General features: G+C 49.1%; 1 protein-coding gene across 1 annotated transcript; it reads right to left on the reverse strand.

The window, feature by feature from the left end:
- Positions 1–17,251: 17,251 nt before the first annotated feature.
- On the reverse strand, positions 17,252–19,354 carry SOX3 (SRY-box transcription factor 3). The gene has a single exon (XM_030844668.2). It carries the CDS (start codon positions 19,352–19,354, stop codon positions 18,005–18,007), a length of 1,350 nt encoding a protein of 449 aa, XP_030700528.2. The 3' UTR covers positions 17,252–18,004.
- Positions 19,355–22,538: the final 3,184 nt, after the last annotated feature.

Consider the following 22,538-nt stretch of genomic DNA (forward strand, 5'->3'; position numbering starts at 1 on the left):
TCACTTTACTGACAGCTTTGCAGCCTCCCTCAGTTGCCATTGTTCCCCACATCTGGGCAAGCTGATGAGAAAGCTTGGGCACCCCCCCCCCTTTAGCACCCAGGCAGGAGATTCAAACCACACAAGGCCCCGCCCACCTGTGGGAGACTTCACCTCTGCCCACCCCCCAATCACAATAAAAACGCTGGTGGGGGTCTTCTTTCCTTGCTTTCCCAAGCCATTTTGGACCATCTTGGGAACCCTGCCCTGCTCTCCCCAGAAAAACCCCGTTATGTAATTAATAAACCTTTTCACACCCTCTTGGTGTTTGTTTGGCAACATCAGTCTTGACATTGGAACTGAATTTGGGGTGGATGACCACAGCACAACTCTGAGGTATGTATTGTTATAACGAGCATGTTACTGATGAGGAAACTGAAGGATAGGGGGGTCAAAGTAATGCACAGGGGTTGTGAAAAAGCTTACAAAATTACAGAAACCACTTCTGAAAATAAATACACTGCTACGATTTTCATTCAGACCTACCTGAGAATGTTCTATGGCTAGTGTGTGCCATTGAAATGTAAGCAAAGGTTCTACGATGAATCTTTGACTTCTAATTAAAGTTCCTACCCAAGGTCACACAGCTAGTAAGTGATGGAGCTGGGATTGAAACCCAGGCCCTGGGGCTCTGGAATCAACACTCTAAACATCTCAAACTAAGATCTGCCTGATAGCAAAGCCTGTGCTCTTTCCACTGTAGCAGTAGAATTAAACCTGGGTCTCATGAAGCTGTAGAAAGGCTGTGCAGAATCATTGTCACCATCATCATCATCGTGCTATATACCAGACAGTGTGCTAAGTTTTTTATTGACTCTTTTTACAACTCTGTAAAGTCAGTACCATTATTATCCCCATTTTACAGATAAGGAAATTGGAGGCTCAGAAAGGTTAGGAAACATGCCCAAGGCCACACAGCTAGTCAGCAGAGTAGCTGGCTTGGGAAGCTCCATGGGTTGATATGTTAGAGGTCATAGTCTAATGTTCATTTGAAATGTGGGCGTTTTGGATCCTAGGTCTGTAATAATAAAGGTCAAGTTTTCCATGTATTGAATGGTTAGCCCTTTCCATGCATCATCCTAGTTAAACTTAATGCTATAACATAAGTACTGCTTTTATCCCCATTTTATAAACGAGTCACTTGAGTCTCAGAGAGGTTAGCAGAACATGTTAGAGGAACGCCAACTAATGTGTGGACCTGGGGAGGAGCTGAGCTTTGAAGTTTGTCTGATTAGAATGCCCAAGCCCTGGAAGACTTAACTTGCTGGGTTTGTAGTTTGAGCCTCAGGTCTCTGCCCGCTGAAAGTACACAATCTCTAGCAAGGACCCAGCCATATCTTTAGGATTTTAAAACACAACCAGCTGCTCTGCCCTGGCCCTCCCCCCATCAGCACCTCTTGAGCTGTTGCAGCGTATTCCTGCTCAGCACCTCCTGTCAGATGCCTCGTTCTTGCTGATTTCGGGGACTGGACTGTCACTGGAGTTGCCCTGGCTGCTGTGGCTACTCAGGCAGCACATGCTGCAAGGCCCTGTTATCTCTGGGACCGCTCTTGCTGGTATGTTAAGGATTTATTCAGTAGGAAAGGAAGAAGGAAAGGAGAACGTTCTGTGGCCCATATGTGTATTTCTCCTTGTGCATACGCTGGCTTTTCTAGGCCTGGAAATGGAAATGCACATACCCAGCAAGGAGAGTGCTGGGTGGACCCACAGAAAATGGAGAAGAATGCAACCACTGGGGGAGGCCCAGGCGTGATCCTTAGAACCCATAAACTCCCACCAAGTCAGCCCTACCACAAAAACTGAAAAGTGGATGCAATTCCTTCAGATTTCTTTACCCGAGATTACAACGTGAATCTAATTATCTTCCCATAGAGAAAGTTCATGTTCACACAAGCTGGAGATGGCCCTAGGACTTACGTGGACCCAAAGAGGGATGGAGAAACATTACCTGCAGTTATTATTAAACATCTTCAGAGAATCAGAGATTTCAGGGGTTAGCAAGGAGACTGAAGCAGTGAAAGTACTTCATAGGAGTAGAAAGAGCCCTTGAGTCGGAGTGAGCAGGTTTGGCTAAGCGAGTTAGTTGTTCCAGCTCTGCTTGACCTTGGACATGCCCTCGCCTTTCCCTTCTTGGGCCCTTCAAGTCCTTCCTCATTTGAACTTCAGTGATCTATGCCCTTTCTTTCCTTTTCTCTTTTTTTTAAGGTTACTTATAGCTCTAGCATTATTCGATTGCATTGAAGAAAATGACAAACCTTCATCAAGTACCTCATCGTATGTGCCTCAGCAAGCCTCCCCTGTGCAAGTTCCTCGAATAAAGCTACATCCAAAAAGCTTGGGGAACACAAAGGCAGGAGGAGTCAGGACCGGTGTCTCAGAAAAGGTGCCTCTGAAGCTGGGCCGTGAAGGATGAGAGGCAGAAAACAAAAGCAGGCAGCGAGAAGAGCACACGCTCTTCTGAATCACCTGAAATGGCGAAAGGCTCAGAAAGAACCTGGCTCGTTTCCAGGAACCTGGGAGCCATGGGAAGTTTGGTATTGCTGTCGGGATGTGGGTGGTGGTGGGCAATGAGGCTGTGGAGCTAAGAAGCCAGGAACAAATCATGGAGGGCCTTGAATGGCTGGGCAAGGAGTTAGCACTTTGTGCTGTGGGCAGCACAGGTTGCCAACAGAGGTTCTTTAGAAGTGGGGTTGCATAATCACATGGTTTCTGCAGGACTATCCCTCAGGTCTCAGTATGGAGGAGGATCTGGAGCGGGGAGACTCTGGAGGCCTAGAGACCAATTAGGATGCTAGTGCACAAGTGACAGACAAAGGACAAGGGCCCTCTGGTGGACGGTGATGTACACCTCCTGATGTTCACGCCCTGTGTGATCCCCTCCCTTCGAGTGCAGGCTGACCCTAGTGTCTCGTTCCTGAGAACAGATACAGCAAAGGTGACGGGATGTTGCTTCCGACATTAGGTTACAGAAAGACTGTGACTTCTGAAGCCAGCTGCCATATTGTGAACTGTCCTGTGGAGGGGCCCAGATGGCAAATCACTGATGTCTCTGGTCAAAAGCCAGCTAGGACCAGAGGCCCATTTGCAGCCGCTTGAGTGAGCTGGGAAGCAGATCTTCTGAGGCATACCAGCAAGAGCCGTAGCAGTGACTTTGGAAGCAGACCCTTCCCCACTGGGGCCTTGAGCCAACCGTACCCCCAGCCACCGTCCTGGCTGCAGCTTGTGAGAGACCCGGAGCCAGCTAAGCTGGGCCTGGATCCCTGGCGACAGAAACGGTGAGTAATTAGTATCTGTTGTTTTATACTGCTAACATTTGGGCTCATTTCTTACACAGCAACGGAGAAGTAACAACAAGAGCCAACCAAGGCAATGGGAGGGAAGAACAGATTGATTCTGGAAATGGTAGGAAGTTGGGTTAGAGCGTGAGGGGGAAAGAAATGTCTAGGCAGACGTGAGTGCTCTTTAACTGAGATGGAAAATAGAGTGGAAGGTGTTGGTCTGGGGAGCAAAATGATGAGTTAGTTTGGTCCAGCCAAAGTTTGAGTGACCGTGGGACACACCAGTAAATATAGTCAAGAGGCAGTTGGGTCCAAAGGACTGAGCCTCAGGGAAACCATACAGACTGAACTTTTGGGAAGATCAATGGAGGGAGGCTGAGAACGTGCAGAAACCAAGGCCAGAACCCAGAGATGTTCAACAGTTAAGAGACTGTCCTTTATCATCAGACAAGTGTCAGTCGTGTGTGTGTGTGTGTGTGTGGGGGGGGGGGTCTATGTATTGGATTGGCCAAAAAGTTCGTTCGGGTTTTTGTAAGATGTTATGGAAAAACCCGAATGAACGTTTTGGCCCACCCAATGTATCTTCTCCCAAGCAGTTACATCCCATTCTAAAATACTTTTCCGGGTTTGAAACATGGCAGACCTCGTGGACCAGCAACAAACTACCAACACCATAGTACAGCCCCTGGATCTTCGCAGCCTCAGCCTGGATGAGCGAATCTGTGACAACTGTAGAAATTGATGAAGAAACATATGAACAGATATACAAATCAACAAAATGGAATATTCCGATGCTCTTTGTCTGGGGAGATGGTGGTGTGCTAGTTGCCCTGCCATTGACAGTTGGCTGAAACAATTTATCCAGTGTGGAAAACAGGAGATTTTGTATGATTGCCTCTTTAAATGTAGAAGATATTCAAAAGACAAACTGGCATACATTTTTATATTAAGAAATAGCCAAGAATTCTTCCACTCCTGAAATAAGTTGATTTGCAGATAACTCACAAATTCTTAAGCTAAATGGCATTTTTCTTTTTCTCCAACCCTTTCAATAAATGTGACCACCAGGATGCAGAAAAATAAAATAAAATACTTTTTGTTTGCTTTGCAGCCATTTTGCATCCCAGTTTTACCTCACTGAAGACTCCAAAGTTAGTGAATCTCTCCACCTTTCAGGTCTACCTGAGCTTCTCCAAATGGGACAAGTTCCAGTTGCAAGACTGCAAGCGAATCTGCTGTTGATTTCCACTGCTTGTAATTATTGGGAACATCTCTAGAGTTTATATGTTGTTTACACACTCAGCTTAATTTATTCTTTGCAAATAAATCATATAAAGTAGCATAGCAGGAGAGCTTGTTACAGGAAGAAGTGTAGTACATGGCGAGTCTAGGAGATGTCAAGTTGACCCAGAGATCTTTTTCAGGGGTCGGTGGTGGTGAGAGTGTTTTTAGCTAACCTGCAGAATGTAAACAGAGCCTGCAGACAGACTGAAAGACAGCTCTATCAGCTCTGCTGGAGGTGTTGACACTACTATCCTACCCAGGGTGTGAGCACAGAAGCTTGTTACCATTCCAATTTTGCTGAACTGCTTGGGGCTTTTGACATTACAGATATCCTGTTCCTGCACAGAGAGGCTGGTAGAAGATTCTTAAAGGTAGAAGGCACCTTTAGAGGTCTTTTTAGAATAGGGTGCACAGACTAATTCTGAACGTTTCAAACTGTGTACTTGCAAATGATCCATGGTTTTTCAATTGAGCAATTAATAAGGCAGCAAATAGAATTCAAGTGAGCAATATTAGTAGATGGAATTGGCTTTTATTACCATACAAAACCACATTAAATTTGATGGAGCAATAGTTCGCTTGCACAGAAGTGATCTGTCTATGAATGATAGTAGTTGTGTGCAGAATCCTGTAGCACCAAACTAAAGTTACTTATAAAACGTCATCCTCTTCACTTTAAAAGTTCAAGAACTTAGGCTCCTTTTCTTGTGTTCTCTGTTTACACCACCTCCCTCTTTGTGCACCCCCAGCCGAGGGACAACAGAGATTCCCGTCTCTGGATCCTACCACTTCGCAGTTTCACTGCCATGGCGCCTGGTCAAGTCTTTCTCTCTTGCCTGAAGCAAAATGAAACAACCTCTTGGCTAACCTCCCTGCCTCCAGTCTCTTCTGTCGCCAATGTGTCCTCCACACCACCATCAGCTTGATCTTTATAAAGCACTGAACAAAATCCTTTTGTGGTTCCCACTGAGTACAGGATCAAGGACCTTAGTGAAGCATTCACGGCCCACAAGTAGGACCTTTTCTACCTCTCCAGCCTCAATTCCCACAACATCTCTCCACCCCCTTTCTCTGCAGCCGTGCTATTTGACCACACGAAGTTCCCTGACTCCGAGGTGTATGACCGCGAGTCTTTCTCATGCTGTTCTTTCAGCCTGAAGTGTCCGCCACTCCTTCTCTTCCTAAAAAAGTCCTACATGCTGTAGAAGGTGCAGCTTAAACCATCTCTTCTCCAGGAAGCCCCTTCTCTGGCCCCTCTCGCAGACCCTGGCTCTTTGGTGCAATGGCTCCCATTTCATTCTGTCTCAAGACAGAGTCCCTGTTGACTTTGCCTCTCCAACCCTATATTGTGAGCCCCTAACTTCCTGTTGTCCCCAGATCCTTGCACACTTCCTGACACATAGAATGCCTTAAAAATGTTGATGGGATAAATAAATCCTGGGCTTTGGCAAAGCTTTTCAAACACATTTCAAAAGTCCCTGATGGTTTCATATTTAAATAAAAGTTAACATTCAGTAAATGTTTTGAATAATATCTACTAAGTATTATACATTTTTTGGGGTTTTTTGCTCATCAGGAATTTCCAAGATGCGCATATAAATGGATATTAATAAAATCTAAGAGTAAAACATACAGGCGAATGTAAACTTCTGCTAAATTTTCCTGACATTTCCATAGAGAATAACATTTTAAAAATAAATGCGCTCTTAATTACTTTTTAAAAAACAGGAGCCCTTTTTCTCAATGAAGGTTTCCTTTAACACACAAAGTGCTTAAAATGAGTTTTGAGCAGAGCTGCTACCACAAGAACCAGTTGGAGATTTAATCTAGGTTTTGAGTAACTGAAAAGATTTCTTTTTCTTTTTTTTTTTTTTTTGGCCACACCATGCGGCTTGTGGGATCTTAGTTCCCCGACCACAGATTGAACCCCAGGCCCTTGGCAGTGAAAGCGTGGAGTCCTAACCAGTGGACCGCCAGGGAATTCCCTGAAAAGATTATTTTGTTTTTCTTTTGGTCATGATTTGATCTTTTCCATCTACCCTCCAACTGAGAAGAGGTTCACTGTCAAGGTGGCTAGAAACATAGTCAACCTTATTAAAGGCAGCTTGGGAGATAGTTGTAAAAATCATTGAACAGAGAGATAGGATACCCAAGTTCTAGTTCATTGATTCTGGCATTAACAAGCTAAGTGGGGACTTCCCTGGTGGCGCAGTGGTTAAGAATCCACCTGCCAATGCAGGGGACACGGGTTCGAGCCCTGGTCCGGGAAAATCCCACGTGCCGCGGAGCAACTAAGCCCGTGCACCACAACTACTGAGCCTGTGCTTCAGAGCCTGCGAGACACAACTACTGAGACCGCGTGCCACAACTACTGAAGCCCGTGCACCTAGAGCCTGTGCTCCGCAACAAGAGAAACCTCCATGTTGGGAGCCCGCACACCGCAATGAAGAGTAGCCGCCGCTCGCCGCAACTAGAGAAAGCCCACGCACAGCAACGAAGACCCAGCACAGACAAAAATAAATAAGTTAATTAATAAATTTAAAAAAAAAAAACAAGCGAAGTGACCTTGTCCTGTTTGGATTCCTCTGGGCCACAGTTTCCCTCAATGTAAAATGAAGGTACTTGACTGGATGATTTCTGAGGACTCTTCCAGCTCTAATAGACTAGGTTAGGAGAATGCATTTGACTTTGAGGTAGCATCTGGTGTGTACAGCAGCCCTTAGGACTGAACACGCTGCCTCCCAAACACCTCTGCTACCATCATCCACGAGGGTGTTTTGTTTTTGTTGTTTTCAATAGCTGCTTTATTGAGATATAATTCAATACCGAAAAACTCATCTATGCAAAATGTACAATTCAATGGTTTTTAGTATATTCAAAGAGCTGTGCAACCATCATCACAATTGATTTTAGAACTTTTTCATCACCCCAAAACGAAACCCTGTACCCATTAACAGTCACTCCCCAGTTCCTCTCAATCCCTCCAGCCCTAGGCAACCACTAATCTACTTTCTGTCTCTAAGGATGTGCCTGTTCTAGACATTCTCATATATGGAGTCATACAATGTGAAGTCTTTAATGACTGGCTTTTTTCACTTAGCATAATGTTTTCAAGGTTCACCCCTGTTGTAATAGGTATCAATACTTCATTTCTTTCTTTAAAATAAACTTTACAGGAATTCCCTGGTGCTCCGGTGGTGAGGACTTGGCACTTTCAACTGCCGCGGTCAGGGATCCCCTGGTCGGGGAACTAAGATTCCACAAGCCACGTGTGGCCAATAAGTAAACAAACAAACAAATAAAATAAACTTTACTTTTTAGAACCATTTTAGATTTACAGAAAAATTGACACTATAGTACAGAGATTTCCTATATACTGCCATACCCCGTTTCCTCAATTATTAACATCTTACAGTAGTATGGTACATGTATTACATTAATGAACCAACAGTGATACATTATTACTAAATAAACTCATGCTTTATTCAGATTTCTTCAGTTTTTACCTAAAGTCATGTTACTGTTGCAGGATCCTATCAAGGATACCATAATACATTTACATTACATTGAATCGCAATGTCTCCTTAGGCTACTCCTGGCTATGACAGTTTCTCAGACTTTCCTTGTTTTTGATGACCTTGACAGTTTTGAGGATTTCTGGTCAGATATTTTGTAGAGTATCCTCAATTGGGATTTGTCAGATGTTTTTCTCATGATTAGATTGATTATGGGTTTCGGGGAGGAAGGCCACAGAGGAAAAGTGCCATTTTTATCACATCACATCAACGTACATACTATCAACATGACTTGTCACTGCAGATGTTGACTGTGATCTTCTGGCTGAGGTAGTGTTTGTTAGATTTGTCCTCTGCAAAGTTACTCTTTTCCAGAAGAAGTAAAGCTGTCACTGTTTGCAGATGACATGATTCTATGCATAGAGAATCCTAAAGATGCTACCAGAAAACTACTAGAGCTAATCAATGAATTTGGTAAAGTAGCAGGATACAAAATTAATGCACAGAAATCTCTTGCATTCCTATACACTAATGATGAAAAATCTGAAAGTGAAATTAAGAAAACACTCCCATTTATCATTGCAGCAAAAAGAGTAAAATATCTAGGAATAAACCTACCTAAGGAGACAAAAGACCTGTGTGCAGAAAATTATAAGACACTGATGAAAGAAATTAAAGCTGATACAAATAGATGGAGAGATATACCATGTTCTTGGATTGGAAGAATCAATATTGTGAAAATGATTATACTACCCAAAGCAATCTACAGATTCAATGCAATCCCTAGCAAATTACCAATGGCATTTTTTACAGAACTAGAATGAATCATCTTAAAATTTGTATGGAGACACAAAAGACCCCGAATAGCCAAAGCAAACTTGAGAAAGAAAAATGGAGCTGGAGAAATCAGGCTCCCTGAATTCAGAATATACTACAAAGCTACAGTAGTCAAGACAGTATGATACTGGCACAAAAACAGAAATATAGATCAATGGAACGGGATAGAAAGCCCAGAGGTAAACCCACGCACATATGGTCACCTTATCTTTGATAAAGGAGGCAAGAATACACAGTGGAGAAAAGACAGCCTCTTCAATAAGTGGTACTGGGAAAACTGGACAGCTACATGTAAAAGAATGAAATTAGAACACTCCCTAACACCATGCACAAAAATAAACTCCAAATGGATTAAAGACCTAAATGTAAGGCCAGACACTATCAAACTCTTAGAGGAAAACATAGGCAGAACACTCTATGACACAAATCACAGCAAGATCCTTTTTGACCCACCTCCTAGAGAAATGGAAATAAAAACAATAATAAAGAAATGACACCTTATGAAACTTAAAAACTTTTGCACAGCAAAGGAAACCATAAACATGACGAAAAGACAACCCTTAGAATGGGGGAAAATATTTGCAAATGAAGCAACAGACAAAGGTTTAATCTCCAAAATTTATAAGCAGCTCATGAAGCTCAATGCCAAAATAACAAACAACCCAATCCAAAAATAGGCAGAAGACCTAAATAGACATTTCTCCAAAGAAGATATACAGATTGCCAACAAACACATGAAAGAATGCTCAACATCGTTAATCATTAGAGACATGCAAATCAAAACTACAATGAGGTATCACCTCACACCAGTCAGAATGGCCATCATCAAAAAATCTACAAACAATAAATGCTGGAGAGCATGTGGAGAAAAGGGAACCCTCTTGCACTGTTGGTGGGAATGTAAATTGATACAGCCACTATGGAGAACAGTATGGACGTTCCTTAAAAAACTAAAAATAGAACTACCATACGACCCAGCAATCCCACTGCTGGGCATATACCCTGAGAAAACCATAATTCAAAAAGAGTCATGTACCAAAATGTTCATTGCAGCTCTATTTACCATAGCCAGGACATGGAAGCAACCTAAGTGTCCATCAACAGATGAATGGATAAAGAAGATGTGGCACATATATACAATGGAATATTACTCAGTCATAAAAAGAAACAAAATTGAGTTATTTGTAGTGAGGTGGATGGACCTAGAGTCTGTCATACAGAGTGAATAAGTCAGAAAGAGAAAAACAAATACCGTATGCTAACACATATATATGGAATCTAAAAAACAAAAAAAAATGGTCATGAATAACCTAGGGGCAAGACAGGAATAAAGACGCAGACCTACTAGAGAATGGACCTGAGGACATGGGAAGGGGGAAGGGTAAGCTGGGACAAAGTGAGAGAGTGGCATGGACAGACATACACTACCAAATGTAAAATACATAGCTAGTGGGAAGCAGCCGCATAGCACAGGGAGATCACCTCTGTGCTTTGTGACCACCTAGAGGGGTGGGATAGGGAGGGTGGGAGGGAGGGAGATGCAAGAGGGAAGAGATATGGGAACATATGTATATGTATAACTGATTCACTTTGTTATAAAGCAGAAACCAACACACCATTGTAAAGCAATTATACCCCAATAAAGATGTTAAAAAAACAAAGAATTTTTGGAGGAGATGGCAATTTTATATGTAGATATTTAGGGAATTTAATGAGTGTAAATATTTATTTTCAATGAATAAAATGAGGAATTTGACTTACTCTACTTAACTTCAAATAAAAAATCTAGGGAAAAGTAACCTAACATTTTAAACATATTTAAGCTCAATATAGAGATACTTTTATGAAAATAGCAGAATTTAACTTATGAGTTACCCTAGAAAATAGTATGCTTCGTTTCATAGGAACAGTTCACGCTATGACTGCTAGAGTTGCTATAAATGTGGCAGCGTGTTGAGTTAGATGACTTCTAAGACTCCCTCCAACTCTTGGATTGTATTATTCGGAGCGGGGCAGGGCAGGGAGACAGGGAGAGAGACAAAGAATGGAAAAAATACTTCTCTGCAACCATATTAGTTACTCTAATTTAAAAAATGTGATAAAAAAAGTTACTCTTTTCCCCCTTTCCTTTAGTATTCTCTTTGGAAGGTAGTCACTATGAGTAGCCCAGAATTAAGGGGTGCAGAGTTATGCTCCACCTCTCCGAAGCCAGAGCATTTACGTAAATTATTTAGACTCTGCACAGGCGATTTGTCTCATGCCCTCCCCTCATTTCTGTATTTACTTATTTATATCAGTGTGGGTGATGCATATTTGTTGTATACTTTGGGTTGTAATGCAACTACTTTATTCATTTTGTTGCTCAAATTGTTCCAGATTCGGTCATTGGGAACTCTTTTAGGTGGCTCCGATATCCCTTTGACACACCTCCATTATTGTGGTCCTCCCTCCCTTCCTTCCTTGCCTTCTTTCTTACCTTACCTTACTTTCTGGCACTGCAGGGTGCTCCAGACTCATTTTGCATATTTCTGGCTCCAGTCCTAGAAGCAGTCATTTTCCCAAAGATGCCTGGTTCCTTCCATTGAAGAATGATGTTAGAAACTAAGATCTGGATTCTAGATGTGTTTGTTGCTACTGGCATGTCATTGTTTCTTGGCCTTCTCATCAGCTGACAGAGCTAGGTAATACATGTGCATATACTAACCTTGTATATATACAAGTACTCAATTTCTTTTTATTGCAGAATAATACTCCATCGTATGGATATACCACATGTTATTCATCCGTTAATCAGTTAATAGGCAATTAGGTTGCTACCACTCTTTGGCTATTATAATGCCACTATGAACATTAGTGTGCACATTTTTGTGTGCACCTATGTTTTTGTTATCCCTAGGAGTAGAATTTCTGGGTCATATGGTAACTTGATGTTTAACTTTTTGAAGAACTGTCAGCCTGTTTTCCAAAGTGACTTCACCACTTTACATTCCCACCAGCACTACATAAAGATTCAATTTCTCTACATCCTCGGCAACACTCGTTATTGCCTATTTTTAAAGAATTATTACTGCCATCCTAGTTAACGTGAAGTGGTATCTCATCATGGTTTTGAGTTGCAGCTCTCTGATGACAAATGATGTTGAGCATCTTTTCATGTGCTGGTTGCCCATTTGTATATTCCCTTTGGAAAAAAATGCCTATTCAAGTCCTTTGCCCATTTTTAATTGGGTAATTTGGTTTTTTATTATTGAGTTTTAAGTCTGTATATAGTCTAGATACAAGCACCTTATCAGATACATGATTTGTACATATTTTTTTCCTATTCTGTGGGTTGTCTCTTACTTTGTTGATGGCGTCCTTTGAAGCAGAAACGTTTAATTTTGAGGAAGTCCAATGTATCTATTTTTTGTGTGTTTATGTTTTTGCTGTCATATGATTTGTTCATTTTTAATGGTGATGTTCTATTTTGCCTTCTTTGTATAGCAAGAACTGGCCTCAGCAATGAGAAACATCACTTGTGATGGTCGAAAATACAGAATCAGACCAGAGAGCACTAGCTCCTCCCTGAAGAGTCAACAGAGGTTCCTAAGAAAGGTGACAATCATCACTAACACATACTGCACAAAGCTGTATGCCCGACACTGTGCTCAGCTCTCAAAGCATCTTTTTTTTTTTTTTTTTGAATCCTCAAAACAATCCAGAGACATTGTTGTTCCCACTTGAGGCTCCGTGTAAGTGATATCCTCAACTGCCTACAGCTGGTAAGGGATGGCGCCAAGGTGAGAGATTGTCTTGATTTTCATGGGCTTCCACTCCTCCCGTTATTTTCAAGCCCCCAGAGCCCCCATTCCTTAAACATGCAGCAAACACTCCACGTTATTTTTGAGAGCCTAATGTGGAATAGGCATTGTGCTAGGTATTGGTGAACAAACCAGGCACAGTCTTTGCCCTCAAGGAACTTACAGACTGGGAGCTAGACCAGCGATAGGCAAGATCATGCAAATAAACGTAAAATGACCATTGGTATCAGTGCTGGAAAGAGGTGCCCAGTGCTGTGAGAGCTTAAAACAGGAGACCTGTCTTGTTCTGGAGGAGGGCACCATGGAAGCCTTCCCAGAAGTGATGTTTGAACTGAGATCTTCCAGAGGACATTGAACCATTTGAGGGAAGAGCTTGGGAAAGAACATTCCAGGAAAAGGGAACAGCGAGTTCAAAAGCCCTGAGGCAGGAAAGGAATTATGTACTTTTGCTGGTAGATTTTTGTTTTAATTATCAGGAAATCTGCACTTGATGTGGAGATTTGGGGGGACCCTGCAGATGCAAAACAAAATCTGCACTGTGCATAATAATCTGTATCTGAGAAAATTACTGGACTTCAAGATTTATTTAGATATGAAACCATCAGGAACCATGGCTTATTTATTCAGCAAACGTTTCTCAGTGGGACCCTGGGGGAGGGTGTTGAAGGAGGGAGGCACAGAAGTACACGGAGTTGATCAGGCAAAGCTTTGGAGGAGTTGGGACATTTTTTCTAAGAGCAATCAATAGGAAGCTACCAGAAGATTATGAAGAAGGGGAGTGACAGCGATAGGATTTCTGTTTGAAAAGTGGAGGGAACGCTCTAGGGAGAATGGATTGGTGAGGAGCAGAGTGGACGCAGGGAGAACAGGTAGGAGGCCACGGCAGTGGCCCAGCAAGCAATGACGGTGCTGTGGGTGAAGATGGTGGTGTTGGGGAGAAGGGACACAGCTTCCTGGGTTCCATTCAGCTGCATGGATGCTAGCTGGGTGCTCCCCTAGCCCCTCCTCTGCCTGGCCCAGGACCCACCCCCTGGGTTTGCTCTCCACCCCCCTCCCAAGAAGGGCAGTGAGAGTTGCTCAGGCCCCTGGGCTTATGTGCCTTCTGGTTCCTCAGTGGGCCCTGCTTCCCGCGGCCCAAGCCGTTCAGCTTGGCTCCCAAGGAGGTCTTTTTCTCCAGTGAGTGGGTCTGAAGAATGACGGTGCCGTCACTAATCTGCTCCTGTCCCCGCGTACTGAGGAGGGCGCTTGGCAGGAGGTTGCTCGGGTGTGTGCACTGCAGCCCGGAACCCGGAGGAGAGCTAGGGAATTGCTGCTGCTGGGGCCCCCTGCCCTCTCCTCGCCCCAAAACAAACGAAGGGAAAGCTTGAACTTTCTTCTTTCACAAGGAGACACATTTCTGTGTTTGTGACTGGGAGAGAATATGTCTTAAAGCTGCCTTTTCTGGTGACAACAGGAATACAATCCTATCGGAGAAAATTGGAAAGTCCGAATAAATAGAAGGAAGACTAACCAGTATTCATACCACTACCCTGCATTTTTGTATATTTTCCCAGTCATATATACTTATTTTTAAATAGGTCATACATACTGAATATACTTGTGCATCTTGCTCTTTTCACTTTGTGTTTTAAGCATTTCCCTGTGTCGTTAAAACCTCTCCACACACAATTTTTAGTATCTGCAAAGTAGTCTTTGTTTTTGAAAACATATTTTACATAACCTTTTCCTATCTGTTGAAGAGTTGGCTTGTGTGTAACTTTTACCGTTGCAAGGAGGTCTGTGCTGAACGTCTTTGTTTATAAATCTTTACCTGCATTTTGGATGCCCTCTCCCCCTATAGATGTCTAGGAGGGAGACTAATGAGGGGAGTTGTATAGACAAGCCAGGAAAGAAAATCTCTGTGTAGGATAATTCCCATCAAAAGGTAACTCTGCTCCTATCAGGGGGTGTAAAGGATGCGCCGTGCTTTTCCCTCTGTAAGGACCCCGTGCTCCCCACGTCACTTCTCCATTCGCCAAGCAGTGGCCACTAGGTGTCTGTGTGTCAGGAATTACCTCTTTTCTCTAGAGACCCCGCTGGATTAAGGGCTTGAGCGGCAGCTGGGGCTGGGATTTCATCGGTTTCTCTCCATCTTGTGGCAGAGCGGAGAGCCCTCCAGGCCTGGGAGTCTGGCTCCGCTATGCAGCCAGAGAACCAGCTAAGCAACCTTGAGCGCTGTCATTTCCCCTGTAGGGGCCAGTTTTCTCATATGTAAAACAAGCCGAAAAAGGCAGGAGTTGGGGATTGACCGGATTTTGTTATTGTTGCCATTTAAGCAGCAGAACCCTTATTTCAAATTAAATTTTACCAGAACCCTCATCTATAAAACAGATTAAGGGCCAACTGTCCCAGTAGAAGCAGGGGAGGAGTGGGAGGGGGGAGGGGATGCTCTAGTCGGAAAACTCTGGCCTAGAGGATGGAAGTTTCACTCCAGTTCAGTTCAGTTCAGTTCTCTTCCCTGTTGCTGAAGTTAAAAAACAATTATCTTTCATCTATATTTCAATCCTCCAAATGTGCTGATTGATGAAATCCTTTCTCTTAAAGGCAATTTGGAAATCAGACAAAGTAGAGCACAAAGCCGTGGATGTTTAGAGAGGGAGTGAGCAGTGTGTGAGACCGGCTGAGAGGGTGACCCTGGCACTTCTAAGAAGGCAGAGCACAATGGACTCTTGGAAAGAAGCAGTGTCAGTTTATTCCCGCGTTGGCACCGCCCCCTCAGTGGGGCGGAATTGCTTGTTTTCACCCTCCCTTCCCTGGAGTCTTTCAGACCAAACTTGTGTCCACAATTGCTAGCAATCTGAACCCAGAGTCACCTACGGACAGGTATTTTATGAAGGCCCAAACACTGTGAAAGATATGAATAGGGGCGTGGATATGACAAGAGACTTTCCTCCCGCCCCTGGGACGTGGAGCACGGGGGAGGGGGGACCTGGTAGCCTGTGACTTTTCTCCGATCACTGCAGCAAGGCTGCGGCACCGACCGGCTCGAAGGGGCCCGAGGTCCGTGGCCCTGGGACGGGGAGAGGAGGGAGTGGTACCGAGGCCTCGCCACGCTGGACGCAGCAGGCCCGGGGGGAGCGCCGGCTGTAGGGCGACGTGCCCGGGCCTGTAAATCACCGCCGGGAGCCCTCCCACCCCGTGCGGTACAGTCGGGGATGGGGTGCGGCGGGTGGAGGGATGCAGTGCCAGCGTCTGCAGGGGAGGGGTGTTGCTGCCTTCCCTGGGAGACCCGACCTTTCTCGGAGAGGCGTGGTGAGCTTGGCCTCCGGGATCCGCAGGGACGTGTAAAAACCGGCTACGACCCCCGAAGCCGCAGAAAGCGCCCGCCCCTCCCCCCGAGGCCCACCCCGGCTCGCAGGTGAATGGCTGGCCCGCACAAAGGAAGCCGGTTGGAAATGTGGAATTCGGACCAATTTACGGGAGATTCTGTCGCCCAGAGTCCAGCAGACCTCAAGCAAAGAAACCTGTGGTCAGGAGTGGATGAGGATAAAAAACAGTACACCAGGCCGAGCTTATTGGAAAGCCCGAGTTTATTCTGGGATAGCGAGGTAACAGGATTAGAGGGATTAAGGAAATCACCTCAAACAGCTGAGGAGGGGGTAAAAAAACACTGGTTCTATTTGTTTTCTTCCTAGGCCCCAGATACACTGGGGCCGTGTGGCCAGGCGCGAAACGAAAGGCCTTTCGGGGGGCACAGTGGAATGCCCAAGGGTCAGGGACGGAGGGAGAGTAGGGGGAGGGAGGGAGTCGAAAGCGGGCTCGAGGCTTGGGATGAGAGGGAGTCTCTTCTAGAAAACAAATCAGTGGACTGGGTTGACAAGTCAAAAAGAAAAAGCCATCGAAGGAGTTTGAGAGACCTTTTAAAATCTAAGGTGGACTTTTAAAAACCACACCTTCCAGCGTTGAATGCTGGCTCCGGCCGCTTCACCCACCACGGTTGAAATATATATTCGTTTCCTGCCAGGGATTCCTGTAATTATTTGTGTTTAATAGGCTAACTGATATTTCCGAAGGGTTTTCGTTTTGTAAATCGTTCAGCTTGGCTCGAGTGTCTTCCCGCCCCAGTGCACAAAGGTAAATGTGCCCCTTTGGAGGCCGGTTTCCGCGGCCGCGGCGGCCCCTCCCCGCCCCGCGTGGCCGCCGCCGCGATCAACAAGTGCGTGGCCGCGGGGTGCCTGCCTCAGCCGGCGTGTGCTCGCTCCTAGGAGACGCTCCCAGGAAGACAAATCGCTTTCTCCTCGGAGTTTCAGTTGAAAATATCGGGAGCCTCTCTCTGTGTTTGGGCTCACCGGTAGTTAAAAAGGAACCATTTCAGGTCACACAAGCCTCTCCCCAGCCTCCCACCCCTGGCCCCGTCATGGGACCCCGGCATGGGTCGTAATACCGAGTGATGGTCTCCTCCCTAAGCCGCATCTAAAGTTTCAGGCCCGCAAAATTACCAGGACTCCATTATGTTGGTTATAAAATTTATTGATCTCTCATTTAGGAATTCGGAGTAAAACCTTGAAAAACCTGAAACAAAATAGACCCTTATCCCCACCACCCAAACGAAATCCAAATACGTTAGCGCGACGAAATATCAAACAGATCACGGCAGAAATCACCAACTCAGTAGCCTAAATGCTGACTGGACAGAAGCTGTCCCGCGGCCAGGGGCGGCGAGGCGGGAGACACACGCACACCTGGCTATAAATTAACATCTGCTTTGGCTGCCGCGCCGCTCCGAGCGGTCAGCGCCCCGCCCCCCACCCCCCGCAAAGCCCACGAGGAAAACAGATGCAACGCTACTGGGGGAGGAGGCGTTGCAGTTCTCAGGCTAGCCTCACCAGAGAGTATGTTTCTCCCATCCACTCACTCGGCTAACAGCAAACTAACGAAACAACATTTTCAAATGCAACAGAAAAACCCAGGAACCCAGGAGGAGAAGGGGGGTGCTGCTTTTTCTTTGCAAACAACACAGCGATTCCCAGCCTACAAAAGGGGAGGGAGGGGCAACGGAGAGAGGCAGGCGAGCTCGAGAAAGTCCCATTTCCGCCACTCCGGACTCCTTTTTGCTTTTGTACAAAACCCGACAGCTATAGCAAAACTTTCTGTCCTCCCCATCATCGGTACAAGGCAACAGTCCCAGGCAAGCAAAGCTAAACAACAAGGCGTCCCAACTCGGGGGTGCGGGGCGGGGTGGGGCGGAGGAGCGGCGAGCGCAGGCCGGTGCTCAGATGTGGGTCAGCGGCACCGTTCCGTTGACGGCAGTCCCGGCGCCCTGGTAGTGCTGGTGCACGCTGTGCAGGCGGCCGCCCGGCAGCGGCGAGGCGGCGTCAGCCGCGTCCCCGCCGGGCGGCAGGTACATGCTGATCATGTCGCGCAGGTCGCCGAGGCACGCGCGCTGCGAGTGCGACGCGATGGCGGGCGGCGGCGAGCTGGGCTCGGTCTTCACCACCGTGCCCATGGGGCCCAGGCTCATGGCGGCGGCGGCCGCGGCGGCGGCGGCGGTGGCTGGCTGCTGCCCGTAGGCGGCGGCGGCGGCGGCGGCGGCGGAGGGCGCCATGCCCCCGTAGCCCGAGGCGGCAGCCGCGGCGGCGGCGGCGTTCATGTAGCTCTGGGCGCCGGGCGGCATCATGGGGCTGTACTGCAGGCCGGCCATGTCGTAGCGGTGCATCTGCGGCAGCGCGGGCGGCGGCGGCGGGCTGCTCATGGTCGCGGGCTGCGCGTAGCCCAGCTGCTCCTGCACCAGCGAGTACGCGCCGTTGGCCCAGCCGTTCACGTGTGTGTACGTGTCCAGGCGCTGGCCCACGCCCACCGGGCTGCTAGCGGCGGCGGCGGCGGCAGCGGCGGCGGCGGCGGCCGCGGCTCCGGGGGGCAGCAGGCCGCCGGGCAGGGAGTACTTGTCCTTCTTGAGCAGCGTCTTGGTCTTGCGGCGCGGCCGGTACTTGTAGTCCGGGTATTCTTTCATGTGCACGGCGCGCAGCCGCTTGGCCTCGTCGATGAACGGCCGCTTCTCGGCATCGGTCAGCAGTTTCCAGTCGGCGCCCAAGCGCTTGCTGATCTCAGAGTTGTGCATCTTGGGGTTCTCCAGAGCCATCTTGCGCCGCTGCCCGCGGGACCACACCATGAAGGCGTTCATGGGCCGCTTCACCCGGTCCTGGTCACTGCCCCCGCCGCCGCCGCCGCCGCCGCCGCCGCTCGCGCCACCGCCGCTGCCGCCGCCTGCGTTCGCGCCGCCGCCTGCGTTCGCGGTACTCTTGCCTGCACCGCCCGGGGCTGCGGGGCCGCCCGCGCCTGCAGCTGGGGTGGGTGGCCCCGCGGGGTTCTTGAGTTCAGTCTCCAGCAGGCTGTACATGGCCTGGGCGGGAAGAAGGTGCGCCAGGGTGGCGGGAGGAGAAGGCGCTCCCGGGGCTGGAGCGGCCACGGTGAAAAGGCCTGGGGACTCCGTCGGAGGGGCGCTTGGGGGCCGGTGGGCCAGTGGGTCGGGCAGGAAGGGCAGTCTTGCCGAAGTGCTCAGCGCCAAATCAGCGGGAACCTGCAGGCTACTCGCACCTGATGCGTTGTCTCGGGCTGGTCGCATTCGCAGTCTGGCCGGGCGCTCTCCGGGCCTCTTATATACCTGCTCGGATCCCCCGGGGTTGGGGCTCGGTCCGCCCCTCGCTCCCGGGAGGCCCGGTGATTGACAGGCTCGCAGTGGTGCGCCCTGGCCAATCATCACGGAGCCGCCGTTCGGCCCCGCTGGAAAAAAAAAGTTCGGGGAGTCCTTTCGTTCACCCCCACGCCCCTCTTGGGCCCGGTGACGTGATGAGAGTTATTCAGGAGGCGGGAGTCCCGGGGAGCCGCTCAGAGACCACCAATTAGGGTCTCAAAAAGTTTGAAAGAACGAAACTCGAGGAGGTGACGGAGGGGGGAGGGGGAGCGCGAGCAGGTTTGGGGGGGCAGGGGGCGCCCACGGGGTTCAGAAAACAACTTTGCAGCCCTGTCAGTGACGAGAGGCGTCCGGTCCCGGGTCCACCCTGCAAAGCTTCCCGCTGTCTGCGCGGAGGTCCTCTGACCGCTTCTGCTGCCAGCGTTAGGGACACTAGGCATAGCCAGCTACCCAGGCGGGCTTGGGGACTCAGGGCGCAGCGGAGGTACCCCGGGCTGCGGCTCCGAGAAGCCCTCCCAGGAATCGGCCCCTGTCCAGATGGACCCTCCGCTGGGAAGCCTCGGGCCAGCGCGCCCAGTACAGAGCGGGGGTCAGGGACCCGGGCTCGGGAGACAGGCTTCGGGACCGCGGAGCGCACGGGGGCGGCGAGGCTCCCGGTGGTTTGCGGGAGGGCGAGCAGTCAGACGCCCGCTGCCCCGGCCGGGCGGAGGCGCTCCCCTGCGGTGGTGCGACGAGGCGTGTGTGGGGGGCGGAGGGGGTGAACCGGCTTCGGCTCTCTTCTCCGGGCCCCCGCTTAGCGGCCCCTTTTTGTCTCTGCTCTCTGGCCATTTCGGTTTTTCCAGTCCGATGCCCCTGAGGGGGAGGGTCGGGCCCCTTGGAAAATCCGTTTTCATGGCAACACAGAGCCTCTCCAAGTGAAAGAAAAGTTTCTTGGAGGGGGGGGACGGTGGCCGGAGAGGAGCCGAGGCCGTCCTCCGGGCGAACCGCAGGGCCCCCTCCACTGGCCGCGCACCTGCCAGGACCACTGAGCGCTGCTCTCGCTGCGCAGCCGCGCGGCCTCCCCGGGGAAAAGGCTCTGCTTAACGGATTCCGTCCTTCTCCTTTTTTGTTTTACAGCCTTCCTGACCAGAGCCTCGAGACGCGAGACTCAGAGCGCGACATCACCCGCCTGTCGGGTTGTCTGCCAGACTAGCGGCGCGGGAACGCGGGCTGCGGGGAGAGGGAACCCCCGACTGCCGCCGCCGCCAGCCCAGGCGAGTGGCACAGCGTTTGAAACTCCCGGAGCCTCCGGGGGCGACGGGTGGGAAGGAGAAGCCAGGGGGTAGAGGTGGCAGAGACTGAAAGAAGGTGTTCGCACGGTGTGGCCCACCAAACCCCTAGCCTCGTGGAAAGGTGGGGAACCAAAAGAAAGGCGTAAATCCTAAGTGTGAAAAAAAAACCAAACCTAGGTTTTTAGCCCCTTAGTGCTTATGCAAGACCCGGCGATCCTGGGAAGCCTGCACGCCAGGAATGTCCCCCTTTCTTGCACAAATTTTAAAGTAAGCCGTTGTGGCTTGGGGGACGCGGAGAAGGCCAGCCCGCCCTGGGGCCGGCGGACCGCTGGCACCAGAATCCAGGCTCCCAGCAGCAACGCCTCCTGGAAGTTTGGGGTCTCGAAACACTCCCCTAAAGTTTGGATTCCGCCTGGTCTACGTTCTCTTGCTCATCTGGACGGGGGTGGGGGGAAGCAAACGTATAGGGTCAAGGGCTGTGATCATTTGAAATGGGTGTACGGATTTAGGGTTTTAAAGTAAACTATCTGGGATGGTTATGTGTATGAGTCGTGTGTGTGTGTGTGTGTGTGTGTGTGTGTGTGTGTGTGTGTGTGTCTGCACGCGGGCACGGGTATGTATACTTCAGCTTACACGGACTGGAAGGCAAGTCTCAGAAAACGGAATGATTCGCCAATCCCCACCTGCACCTGTTTTCTTGCCAACTGGCTGACACAGTCAAAATTTCCTAGGCAAACCCACCTTCTCCCAAAGAAGTCAATGTGCAGTAGCCCTGCCCTCCTGCCGCCTTCTCCAGATGCCCTCTCGGGTTCTCTGGGCCTCTGAGGCTGTTGCTAAGTGAAGCGCGTTTTAGGAAACTACCCAACCGACGCGCGGCCTGGCGTCCAGTAGCCTGACAGATGTCAGGATTCTTTCCAAGTTTTAGGACCCAAGTAAGCCGTTGTGGTGACAGCGCCCGGGCTGCGTATTTCCCTAGGCAAGGGATGCAGTGCGGGGCCTGCGCTCCTCCCGGCAGCAGATTATCCGGGGAACTAGTCACTGCTCCCAGCTGTTTGTCACTTGATCACACCTACCCCGCGGTTTAGGTAAGCTCATTTTCACATCACCTCCTTCTGCCAGATTTACGGCAGTCTTGCAAGGATCAGACACCCTCTTCCACACTCCTGGCTTCCCTTGGAGGCCGTGATTAAACCGCTCTCTGTGCCCGTTAGCTCGGGTGGTCTGCACAGCCCCAAGTAAGAGTCACACCGAATTATCTTCGAAACATTTCCGAGGAAACGTTCTCAGCCCAAAGTACCATTTCAATAATCAAGCGAGGTTACCATTATGGGCGTGGGGAACTGGGGGCAAGGCAGGAAGGAAACCCGTTCTCTTAGCACACTAGCAGTACCGGCACAGTCACCAGCCGAGAGGCGCGACCTTCGCTGGGGGTCGGGAGAAGTGTCGCGGCAGGTACTATGGCCCGAGGGTCTTCCGGGGCCTGCGGGGAGGCAAGACTGCCAGCGGAGCCCGAACCGGTGTTTCCGACACGCACCCTGCACCCAGTGAGGAAAGCAGAGGGACACAGTGGGGTTCAGGACCAGTCCTTTCCACCCTCTGCGGGAGAAGAGAGCGTGTTGAGCAGCTCTCTCGCCCTTGGGGCCTCCGAGAGCCCATGGGCGGCATACAGAGCCCCGGACGGCGGGCTGGGAACCCGGCCAAGCACCCCCTCCCCCTTCTCCCCGCCCTCCCAAGAGATCTCCGGCTCCCTCGTACTGGGGCTGGGCCTGGGGCTTCCAGGACCCAGGGCGCGGCAACAGCGCCGTTTGTTGGCTTCGGTTGGAAACTTCACCCAGAGGCGCCCC

This window comes from Globicephala melas, chromosome X (genome assembly GCF_963455315.2).
Source record: "Globicephala melas chromosome X, mGloMel1.2, whole genome shotgun sequence".
Taxonomy (NCBI): domain Eukaryota; kingdom Metazoa; phylum Chordata; class Mammalia; order Artiodactyla; family Delphinidae; genus Globicephala; species Globicephala melas.

Coding starts and splice junctions, on each gene's coding strand:
- SOX3 (XM_030844668.2), bottom strand. CDS start 19,354: ATGCGACCAGCCCGAGACAACGCATCAGGTGCGAGTAGCCTGCAGGTT.